This window comes from Acartia tonsa, chromosome 8 (genome assembly GCF_053477335.1).
Source record: "Acartia tonsa isolate MP-2025a chromosome 8, ASM5347733v1, whole genome shotgun sequence".
In the NCBI taxonomy this organism is placed as follows: Eukaryota; Metazoa; Arthropoda; class Copepoda; order Calanoida; family Acartiidae; genus Acartia; species Acartia tonsa.
This window is the reverse complement of record NC_137267.1, coordinates 50,377,420-50,390,201: the sequence shown is the minus strand read 5'-3', so window position 1 is coordinate 50,390,201 and position 12,782 is coordinate 50,377,420. Positions and strand designations below refer to the sequence as shown.

The 12,782-nt window shown below is 33.8% G+C and overlaps 1 protein-coding gene and 2 long non-coding RNA genes across 3 annotated transcripts; 1 reads left to right on the top strand and 2 right to left on the bottom strand.

Annotated features, from left to right (window-relative positions):
- Positions 1 to 356: 356 nt before the first annotated feature.
- LOC145327233 (uncharacterized) lies at positions 357 to 8,227 on the top strand. The gene is made up of 2 exons (XR_013882129.1): positions 357 to 881; positions 8,102 to 8,227. It is a non-coding gene; the product is annotated as an uncharacterized LOC145327233 (long non-coding RNA).
- Positions 1,127 to 2,323, bottom strand: LOC145327234 (uncharacterized). The gene is made up of 2 exons (XR_013882130.1): positions 1,465 to 2,323; positions 1,127 to 1,165 (listed from the first exon to the last, which is right to left on the bottom strand). It is a non-coding gene; the product is annotated as an uncharacterized LOC145327234 (long non-coding RNA).
- LOC145325538 (uncharacterized) lies at positions 3,326 to 7,279 on the bottom strand. Its single transcript, XM_080168515.1, has 3 exons — positions 7,013 to 7,279; positions 5,742 to 6,713; positions 3,326 to 3,342 (listed from the first exon to the last, which is right to left on the bottom strand). The coding sequence occupies exons 2-3, from the start codon at positions 6,352 to 6,354 to the stop codon at positions 3,326 to 3,328; spliced, it is 630 nt and encodes a 209-aa protein (XP_080024641.1). The 5' UTR covers positions 6,355 to 6,713; positions 7,013 to 7,279.
- Positions 8,228 to 12,782: the final 4,555 nt, after the last annotated feature.

Below are 12,782 nucleotides of genomic sequence, written 5' to 3'. Positions count from 1 at the left end.
CATTTATGTACATGTAGGTTAGGGGTAAAAATGCGTGTATTCGGGGGGGGGGGGGGAGGATTTTAAGGGGACGGGAGTAAAATATGACGTCAACCCTTAAATTTCTCCTATCTTTTCTTCCCCCCCTTAATTCTTATTATAAAATCACCCTTTTTTATTTAAAATAAAGTCTTCCCTTTATTTTTCTCCCCTCTCTTTGTTTTCTCACAAGTGCATTTATCCCCCCCCCCCCTTTTATTCCCTAAAATCAGTCTCTGACAACTTCCCCCATCCCCCCCCCGAAACCCCCAAATGTAGTCTCCCCCCCCCCTGGATCCTCCTCTCTAGATATCCCATCGTGCTACAGTCAAACCTTATACTTAGTAGTGTGCACAGTTGTACCGGACGCCATGTTGCAAATTTGCCGCTGAATTCACCTGCCGCCACAATACTCGCCTCTCATTGGCTGCCCAAGTGTTTTTCTGTCTGTGATTGGTCGGTTGGCGACTCAAGTACGGCCATATTTAATTTTTCTTCTATCCAAAAATGTCCCGGATTTTTACGGAAACCTAAAAGAAGCTTTTTTTTGTGTATAGGACAAAAAGAAAATGGGAGCACTCTATTGAGATTTAAAAGAACAAATGAACAAAAACACGTTAATTTTACAGTGAAAAAAGTTAAAAGTGCAGCAGTTCTTGGTTTTATATAAAAGCCAAATTTTTATACATCTTTGTAGGAAGATTTATAGAAATTTATCTGTATTAGCTCTATAATCACATTATACTATGAGCTCATTCCTGATGAATTCTGGGGCGTACACAGACCCCAAGTTTGGGGGAGCAGATGATTATGCCCAGGGAACATATTTACCTCATTCAGATTATTATAACCAACAAATTCAGGCAATTATAAAATCAATGATAATAAGTTTTCTCGTATTCATTTGAATCCGGTGGATAGGAACCGGTTCTCATGAATACGAAAAAACTATGTCTAGCATCGTATTATATCCAGTTTTCTACGAATATTGTCTCAACCATGACACTTTGGTTGAGCTTGGACTTCCGAATTAGCGGGAAGTTCACGAGATCAGTTGGCGAACATACAAAACCCCCAATACCAGGAACCATCAAGATTCAACAGCAGGTTTGAATATAGATTTATTGATGAAATTATTTCAAAAGACCTGAAATTACAAGATCAATTAATAAACAGAATAAAATATTATTCGTTATCTTAAAACTTTGAGCACTAAAAAAATCTTTTTCTTTTCTTATGGTTAAAGAATCTTTGGAAACTTTGGCTTTAAAGGAAAATTATTTGGTTTAATAAATCATTGTTAAATGCAACAATAAGGCACATAAAAATTACTAAAACATATATTAATCATAATTAAGTTTCATGCTTAGCTGGCTAAAGCCTTTTTTAAAACTACATATAATCGTCCTATACACCATACTTCTTAATCAAATTAACAAATTCTACCTGAAGCTCTTATGGTTTCAAATCCCTGATATACTAGGGTAGTTCACACTCAATGAGACCAATGATAGGCCCAATTTTGTTCTCCGAAATCTTCACACACACATGTCTCATTCAAAAGTGAAAAAACGTGGGCGCATATAAACAATCTATGCTGCGTCACTTTATGAAAGGAAAGCCCTAAAAGACGACATTTGCGCTTTGATTTTGGTTTAATGATAAGGAATTTATTTTGTACTTGATAAACACAAAGCTTCCTCGAAAAGAGGTTAAGACACACCCCCCGTTTGAAAGTCAAATTAACTTCCTTAACGAGATTCAAGGTTTTTTGCGCTGAGCACTAGCAACATTTCTCACTAAACTCAACTCACCATAATCACAAGAGAATGGCCACATCCCGAAAACGTGACAATTTTGCTCCTAACTAAATGAAACCCCGTGAAATGCATACACAATATTATACTCCTCACTAGGACTCATAATACCTCACATTTTAGGATAGAAGGATGGGGATTGGTTTGTACCATACAACATTCCATGCACATGACAATCACAAGATCACATACACAATCCTAAAATAGATAATCCTATTAATCATGATGTTGTAAATATAACAACTTATACTAAATAATAATCATTTCATAATCAATAGGTAATAAATCATTATTAATAAATCAATAAGTACCTACGAAATCAGGTCGAAATGTAAACAATAATGGTAAAATAAAACGAAATAAATCTTAGACAAGAAAATTAAGATTTATAGGTACTTAAAACTAAATTGGTTAAGCATCAAAAAGAGTAGTAAGAAAAAATGTTTCAAAATCCTTGGGCAGAAAGTTTTTCAAACTTAATGAATAAGAACTGTACTATCTTAATCAACAATAAAACTTTTCAATACTTAAATAATAGCAAAATAATAATAATATTTTTGTTAGAATTTTCATTGAAATTATGAAAAAAATACCAATTTTTCTTTGTAAAAAATATGAGACTTTAAATATGAATTTTCAATCATTCCTTGATCTGAATAAAAATGTTTTACTTGATTGAAATTCATATATAATTTTAAAAAAATCTGCTAAAAAAATACTTGATTTTTTTTTTTCTTAGAATAAATATCGAATCACGCAACCTCGACACATTTATTCCTTTTTGTTAAACTTTTCAGGTAAGTTTTAAAATGAATTGTACTTTTGAAAAGAAATTAAACTCAATAAAATTAAATTTGAGCAAATGAAATAGAATAAAATTTAATCGCATTTCATTTGATTCTTATTTTAGGCATAAAATAGGCATCTGAAAAATGTGGCTTTTTTACTAAAAAAAATCTCAATTTCCATAAATAAGAATCAATTATTATCATAATTTTTAATAACCGCTTTTATTTTAATATCTGCGATAAAAATGAAGGAAAGGTTAATTTAAAATATGCATAGTTTTTCTTAAATTAATTCTGTGATATTCATATAAATAGTAATCAATATTTTAATAATATCATACATCGTGTTCATTATTACAAATGCTTATCTCATAGAAAATAGAGTTTACATTTTTAAACATGAAAGAAAATATATATGTACCTAAGAAAATAATTGCTATAAATACTTTCTCAAGGTTTTAAATTGTCCGAAGTCGCTAGGTACATATATTACTATGAATCTCTGCTCTCGGAATGAAGAAAAAATCTTTACGCGTGGATTATAAGGAATCCTTGCCTCCGGAGTGAAAGAAAAAACTATATTTGCTTACAAATTAAAACAAATATCTTGATTTTTTGCGATAATCTTTTTAAAATAATAATAAGAAATATTTTAAACATTATCATAATAATTTTACATGTTGTGTTCTTTACTTTAATGCATTATCTCATACGAGAATCTGAGAATAACATTTTTTTAAGCAAACGTGAACCATGAAAAAAAATACCTCGAAAAATAATTCTTAAAAAATCTATTTTTCTCAATCTAAAAAAATCTGCAAATCATTTGGTAGTTAATACACACAAACTTTTGCTTTTCAAAATCATACTTAAAGAAACAAAATCTTTTAAAATCTGCTTTAAAAGTCTAAACAATTTTGTAGAATTTTTGTGCTTAAATATGAACAATAAAATTAGTTGAATAATGAATACTTATTCTTTGCAGAACCTTTTTAGGTTCCCTTCACAAGCTTAATATATAACTTGTAATATTTTTTCTTTAAAGATCATTTTCACATAAATAGTTTGTGTTGTAGATTAGATATGTGTGGTTTGAAATTTTTCAATGACTTTCTCACCCGCCATTTGCAGGCCTCTTACCCTGTATCAGGCGGCAAGGTTGGCAGCAGCCAAGTCGATTCTTGATTCATGACAGCACCAGGGCAAGTAATAAAAGTGTGACTGTCATAAAACTTAGAATCATCTACCGGCTTTTGTCCGGCCGGAACCGAAACTCCCGTCGGCTCTTGTCCGGCCAGAACCGAATTTCTTATTGGCTCTTGCCCAGCTGGAACCGAAACTCCCGTCGGCTCTTGTCCAGCTGGAACCAAAACTCTGATCGGCTCTTGTCCAGCCGGAACCGAAACTCCCGTCGGCTCTTGTCCGGCTGGAACCGAATCATTCAGCGGCTCAATACCCGCCGTAACAATATTCTCAACGGCTACAGTATCGTTACCAATATCATCAGGAATAACTGCAGCACAACTAACATCATTATCAATAGCAGCTACGGCAGACCCAACCGGCTCATTATCAACAGCTACGGCAGTACCAACCGGTTCATTATCAACAGCTACGGCAGTACCAACCGGCTCATTATCAACAGCTACGGCAGTACCAACCAGCTCATTATCAACAGCTACGGCAGTACCAACCGGCTCATTATCAACAGCTACGGCAGCTTTATATGCAGATTTCTGCTGACCAGCTCCATAGTCAGCACTTGTACAGATAAAACCACTACCAAAAATGGTTCGCCACAACATAGACTGGCCCACTTTCTGGTAGGTTGATGGAAACACGTCAGGATGTGTATTTCCAATGATGATATCTAAGCCTCCACTGATATATGTAAATCTTTCTGGCGGCATCTTAAATATTTTGGCGGCGGTTTCCGGATGGACCGAGCGCATCTCGTTGCCACCTCCGAGGTTAGGCATAACAGCTGCCTCAAATTCTCTCAAGTTACCATCCCTGTCCTTCAGATAGAACACCACATTGCGGCAGGATGATTCACTACCGTCAGCAACAGAAATGTTTGTATATCTGCCGGTAGATTTCAGCTTCAACTTGTGGGACATCTTCTCAGATATAAGTGGTAGACTCGCACCAGTATCAAACATGACGGCGGCATGGCAGGCGCCACCGCCAGGTGCTACAACTGGAACTATTTGCAGCAGGAAGGTACAGGTGCTAGGCGCAGAACTTGATTTGTAGACTGTATTCACACTAGCACTAGCCTCATGCAACATACGACTATGATAACCGTCGCAATTATTGGTGCCACAGACACCAAGCTTATCCGATTTATTACAATTGTCAGCAGCATGACCATCACACAAGCAGAGTTCACACAATTTATTCTGCTGGACAACTTTTTTTCGGTCAACAACATCCATCTTCTTAAATGCGGGACAACGGAAAATAGGATGTTTATCCTCGCAATTTTCAACAGGACATGCACTGTTCCACTTGGAAGCCTTGTCCTTTCCAGCCTTTCCATTCTCATTGTCACTGCGGCCAGACACTTGCGCGGCGGCAGCTCTATCACGATTTCTCTTGCCGGCGCCATTGTCATAGGACATATCACCGGCCAACATGGCACCCCTGGTCCTCTCCAGCAGTTCTACAATCTTCTGGATGTTTGGTTGGTTCATGCTACCTAGCTCCATCATAATTTTGTCTCTCAAATTTTCAGGGCACTTGTCTTTAAAAATATGAATAAGAGTTAGGTGATTGTAATCCTTAGCTGCAGAACCAACGATGGCTTCTACCTCCTGCATCATGCTCTTGAAGGTAGCAATTGCGCTAACCACGTCCACAGGTTTATCCACAGGTTTCATCTTGTTCAACTTAGTTAAAATCCTCATGAACCGGCGAGTGTTTGATAAAAACATCTGATCAAGAAACGCCCATTGTTCATTATGATCTCTAATCGCTGACACTTGCTTGCGTAGTTCCGGGTTGGTTATCACCTTCTCCATACACAACATCAGACTTAACCTCTGGTCAGCAAATCCATAACCAGAGCATAGATCCTTAAAGACCTGTTTAAAGTTTGGGTAATCCGTGTCAGTACCATCGAACGACGGCAACAAACTGTTGTCCCAGCGCCCATACTGCGGGTTGGAACTCCTAATATCCACGGCAGACATACTTCTGGAGAGCATGGCAGGTGTCCCACTCTCATCCAGGTTAGATGAACGACGTTCCATCTCTCTAAGCCTTCGGTACATATCACGTACTTCTTGGCGCAACTCCATGGAAATTTTAAGCACTCCCATGTCCATCTTCACCTTCTCAATGACGTCGAGGTTCCTGGCGACAGTGCTTGACCTCGCGTCATCTGAATCATTGTCAAGCCAGTACAGAATTTTTGTACACTGCTCCAACGACGCATAAACTTTATCTGCAACAGTTTTCTGCTCACTAGCTTCATCCAAATCACGCTTGAACTCGCGCAGCTCACTAGTATCCACGGCAGGTTTTAGACTTTTTATTAGGTCAGATTGGTCCTTGACCTCACTAAAAATGTCACGAATTGATTTTAAATTCACATTTTCACATGAACTAAAACTTTGGCAGGCTTTTAGATTTTCATAAAACACTTTTATCTGTTCGTCAAACACCTCTAGCCTTTCATTGCCAATAGCGATAGCTCGCTCAATTTTCTGCTTTTTAGTGAGCACCATATTGATTCACTAGGTAATTATTTCACAGAAAAATTGTCAATGTTTTTCAACCATCAGGTTATTTGAAATTCGCTTGTGCAGCTCCTTCAAACTCCAATCATTTGAAATTGCTTGTGCAGCTCTTTCTTTTTAGCATCAATAATCTAGATGCTATTGATCTCTTGATGAATGCTAACGCCTATTCATCAGATATTTTGAAATTGTCTCAACCATGACACTTTGGTTGAGCTTGGACTTCCGAATTAGCGGGAAGTTCACGAGATCAGTTGGCGAACATACAAAACCCCCAATACCAGGAACCATCAAGATTCAACAGCAGGTTTGAATATAGATTTATTGATGAAATTATTTCAAAAGACCTGAAATTACAAGATCAATTAATAAACAGAATAAAATATTATTCGTTATCTTAAAACTTTGAGCACTAAAAAAATCTTTTTCTTTTCTTATGGTTAAAGAATCTTTGGAAACTTTGGCTTTAAAGGAAAATTATTTGGTTTAATAAATCATTGTTAAATGCAACAATAAGGCACATAAAAATTACTAAAACATATATTAATCATAATTAAGTTTCATGCTTAGCTGGCTAAAGCCTTTTTTAAAACTACATATAATCGTCCTATACACCATACTTCTTAATCAAATTAACAAATTCTACCTGAAGCTCTTATGGTTTCAAATCCCTGATATACTAGGGTAGTTCACACTCAATGAGACCAATGATAGGCCCAATTTTGTTCTCCGAAATCTTCACACACACATGTCTCATTCAAAAGTGAAAAAACGTGGGCGCATATAAACAATCTATGCTGCGTCACTTTATGAAAGGAAAGCCCTAAAAGACGACATTTGCGCTTTGATTTTGGTTTAATGATAAGGAATTTATTTTGTACTTGATAAACACAAAGCTTCCTCGAAAAGAGGTTAAGACAAATATAGAAATGTACAATCATAAGATTAAAACTAGTTTTTTTTAGCCGGTGCCTTCGGCACCACGGGGCTAAAAGAACTAGTTTTAATCTTATAATTGTACATTCTATATCCGCGGAAAGCCGTTTATAATACGATACGAGAAATGACTATTAAATAATTGATTCAAATACGTTTAAATAGTCTTAAAACTAATTAATATTTATCTTTGTCTTTTCAATATTTAAGTAAAAGTTATTTATCGCATCGTATTATAGACATCTTTCCATTGATGTTATAAATTTTATGATTTTCATTTTAATATTAGTGGAAAATTGTCTGTAATACGATGATTTTTCATTATGGATCAGAACCGTTTCTAATCCAGCGGATAGTAATCGGATTCGAAGCAATACTGTAATTATTGTAATTCTCTTCTCTATCTAAGTTAGGTTTAAACTCCAGAAAAAGTCAAAGAAAGCCTAAACCTTCTGGGGTTCTAGCAACTGGTTCGGATAATCAAACCTAACCAAAATTAACTCAACTTCATCCATTTAATGGCTATATTTTTAGCTAGTTGCTTCACCCCTAGCATCTAGGAAGGATAGGGTAGGTAAGGAAAATAGCTTAAAACCGCCACAAGACATACATAAAGATTCTTTGAAAATAATAAACAATATAGACCAGCAATTCCCGCTTTCTTAAGCTTCAGACAAAAAAAACCTTACTACTTATATGATAGGATATGGTTACAATTCCATTTACATTTAGAATATTAAAAAATTTAAAGTACTTAAAAAATATGAAAGCATTGATTTTATAAACGCTTACACTACAGGCAGCGCACCACTACGGGTACGGGAGCCAGGTGACGGGTCACTATGGGGCTACCCACCGGGACCCCATGGGCTATGGGGGATACTACCAACAGTGTGCTATGTCTCCGCAACAACAGGAGTGTTAAAACAACATAATTTTTAGTTTTTTATTTGTAACTTTTTTTTAAAGACAAAATTTCGATAATTATGAATTTTTTTGCTATATTTTAGATAGATAGATATGCATTTTAACATAAGCATACTAAATAATAAAAATAGAATTTTTACACATATTCACATATTTTTATGCATAGTTTGGTACTTTCATAACCTAGGTTGGCCGTTGCATAAGCTGAAAATACCAGTTTAGGACAAACATATTTAAATAAATTTCATAAGGTTTCTAGCTACATCGAATTTTAATAAGATAATTATATTGGATATATACATATAACATATAGGTTTAAACAGAACAAATAAATAAATAAATAGTATGGTATTGGCAATGCCATTTACCCTATGATACAAAGGGGTTAGAGGATTGTTAAAATTTTACAACAAATTTAGGTAGATTTTAATTAATTTTTTGTATTGAGCAGTTGCAGACTGTAGCTTGAACAAGTAAATTTCAATTAAGATTAGAAATCAGCCAAAGACTACAAAAAAGCTTCCATGAAGTGGAGAATTTAAAGCATACACAAAGACTCACAAGATTTGGCGAATAAAATTAGCCAAAGAGATCAGCCAACGAATGATAGGACATGCCTTTAAAACTTTGGATACAAGCTCAAATTAAGTGCAATGTCTCCTCCCTCCCTGAAAAATGTTGAATGCCCTGCCTTGACAAAATTTTGTGGAGCAAATTTTTGAGTGAATATGCAACAGAGGCTAGCGAGTCAGGGAGGGAGGGGATAATGGGCTGTTTATTATACTAGTCCCCAAAGTTTTGTAATAAAGTTTTCTTATTAGTTGGCCTAACGACTTTGGAGACTTTAATTGAGGACTTGAATTGAACTTAGGGTGAGTGATCAAATGTTTCAACCACTTATTGTAATATACAGAAGGGTTCATTTGTGTATCATCATTGGGGATGTACATCAATTTGGCGGCCATTGTCTTTTCCCTTTATATCCCTGCTAGCGAGTTCATTATCATTTTTCAAATATCTTTCTTTATTTGTTATCTGGGCCTATATAATATGTTTCTTTAGTTCAGCGTTGCCACACAAATTTAACTTAATTTAATTTAAAAGAAATGTTTTTAAAGTACATTGGAATATGAGACAAAAAAAGCATATAATTTCTTATTAAAATAGTTTTAATTTCATAATCTAGGTAAGTTGTTTCAAATCAAATTTGCCCTTTTTACTCTAGTCCCCAAATTTTAAAATAACGTTTTCTTATTCGTTGTCTTAACAACTTTCGTGACTGATTGTAATCAACGGCAGGGTTAATTTTGTGCATAATCATTGAGGATGTATATCAATTTACGAGTCATTGTCTTATCCCTTTAAATCCCTGCCTTTAAAGCTCTAATTTAATAATATAATAAGAGAGAAAATTAATTTTTTTCTAAAAAGTTTTGGTCCACTTGAAGTAAGATTTCCTATTAACAACAAAAGTATTTAGAATATGGCAACTATGTTGAAATATTTCAAGAATTCGGCATCCTTGATTTCAGCCGTTCCAGGTATTGAAAACATGGAATGAAACTCTGGTCATGATTACTGGGGGCAACATGGGGGGGGGGCATAAGAACATTCTACAGATTTTCGTTTTTCCTGGTCAAATTCTATGCTTTAATTGGACACATTTACGTTTAGGTTAGGCAAAATTAAAACGTAATTTAGTAATTGCGTTAAAAAATGAGTATGTAGGGTTTTTCATTCATAATTAAAATTGTTTAAAAGATGTATAGGTGTTTTAACTCCTCCCTTAGAGCATATCACCACTATAGGCTAGGGGCACCGCCAAAGTATAACTACATTGATAATAAAAAAAAGATTAGAGTATGCCAAGTTATGAGAAAAAAATGAGATGCATTTATTTGGCTGTTAGTCAACTTCTGCTTTCTATCAAAATAGATTGGGGGATAGATAGATAGATGGACTTTGCGGATAGATAGCTGAACAATAGATAGATAGATAGATAAACCAGGGGAGAACGGTACATTGGGCTATATATAACACTAGTACCCAAAGTTTGCTTAACAACTTTGGGTACTATAATACATTTAGATTACTTGGTTCATTTAGTTAAGTGTCCAAACGTTTCAACCACTAATTGTAATCTAAAGAAGAGATAATATGGTGTATAATCATTGGGGATTTACATCAATTTATCGGCCTTTGTCTTATCCCTTTAGATTCCTATATCTCTAGTTAAAATCCTTTGGAAGCATCTCCTGCACATAAGTTATTATCAATGCAGCTAATCTTTGAAGTGGTCCCGCTTTCTTTATCATACACACACAAACCTTGTAGCTAATATCTTGGCTTATATTCAATGTAACGAGAAAAATTAGCTAAAGGTCTTTTATCGATAATTTATTTAATTGTAGCTAACATTCCTAAAACGTCATTTAAATAATAAATCCACTGATTACCTAACATATTTCATATTGCTTCGCTTTTTATGAATATATTTATCCTTGTTATATTTCCTAAGTATTTTTGCTGTTTACAAAGGTTTCCCCTAATCCATTACCAATAAGAATTTATCTAAAACATTTTCTCAGATCTTAGATGACTAAAATTTGATATGACAAGGCTATTAGACATTTACTTCAGTTGCATAAGCTATAAAATCTATTAAATATGTATTAAAGTGTCTTAAAATCAGCCATGTGACGTCATTAAAATGAGGGATTATCCATTCTTTTTTTATAGGTATTCTTTCCTACTTCTCCTCTCATCTCCCTCGTTTTTATGACTAGTACACATGGCTGATTTTTGAGACACTTTGTAAAGTTATGTTTAATATTAATATTTAGTTTATTTAAAAAAGTATTTAATTCAAAGAAAAAAATAATTAATTATTGTTTTTGAATGGGTAAATATTTTTGTAAAGTATATTGAAAAACAAATGTTCTATGGGACTTTATTATAAGTCAAGATGTCCCTTAAGAGTGTGCATCAAAAATCCGCCAAATGTTTTTTCAAAAATCTTTGAAACTTTTTATCTTTATTAATTTTTTTATTAAAAAAGTAAATTGTCAAAATTATGACTAATAATTACATATTTTAATTTAGGTTTTTTCTAATACTGAAATACTAAGGCATTTTTTGTTACAATGTATGACAATATAACTATGAATATCTGCCTTTAGCTAGGATGGAGGAAGAAGGGACCACCCAAAAATTAAATTTTATCATGGATTTAATCTTTGATGATCTAAGTAAAGTTACATGGTAATCCTTCACAACCAGGGAGAAGTCATTGGGCTGATTATTCCCCAAACTAGTCCCCAAAGTTTTATAGTATTTTCTTATTCGTTTTTATAATAACTTTGAAGTCTTTTTATTGATTTTTGATTGGTTAGTGCATTAAGTTGAGTGTTCCAACGTTTAAACCAATAATTTTAATCTACAAAAGGGGTAATTCCGTGTATCATCATTAGGGGTATGTACATCAATTTTTCGGCCATTGTCTTATTCCTTTGGATCACTGCTTCATACCCCTAGTTGTACATATCTTAGTTCGGACAAAATTTAAGCATTTTATTATTAGAATAAGGTAATTTTTATTTTGTTTGGCAGTAATATTTACAACAAAAAATGTACTAAATTGTTAATTTGAGGAAAAATGCTTTTTTGGGAGTTTTTTCATCGATTCAATTATGCAAAATAATGAATCGTTGCGCCAGTAAAAAGATATAATTGTCCTTGTTTTTAGAACTTTTTTGTTTCTTAAAAGCTCCGTATCGAAAAAGGTTTATAAGATCATTCGCACCTTTTTGCAGATGATTTTCAATCTTCACAGAAAAAGATTCATTAAAGTTTCTCTTATACAACTACCTCAATTTTTCCCTATCCAAAAAACACTTCTTTTTTATATATTTGTTTAAGTTATTTTACTTCTTCAAACTTATTTCGTTTAAATTTTAATTCTATGTGAAAAATTCTGTATAGGAAATTTTAAAAATATGTTTACATCATACTACAATTTTTTTCTAGTTAATTATATTTTAAAATTTTTTTTTATTAATAAAAGAATAAGAAGCATATTTACAAATCGTCAAAAAATTATGTTTTAACAATCCATAAGATTTTCATTAAATTGCTATTTAAAAAAGGGGAATTTTTCACTGTTTTGAAAAATCACTAACCCAAAAGCACTTTACTATGATTAAGCATCATTAAGAGAAGTGTATAAAAAATACTCCTAGCAAGAGAGCTGGGAGGGAAAAAGAAATTGGATGTGGCTAATGCATTTTTAAACACCCTCCTCCTCTCTTCTTCCACATTCCCATCCCACATCCCACAAAACCATTTAAATTGTGAAAGGAAACCATCTCATACATACTTAGACTCCCATTTCTTCCTTTAATATTTATCAGCGGCTTCGCCGCTTGACTATAGGTCCTTTGAATTTCACCCCTATGAAACCAGCATAGGACCATATTTTTAGGGAGGGAGGGGACACTGAGCTGTTTATTAAACTAGTCCCCAAAGTTTAATAATGACGTTTTCTATACATTGCT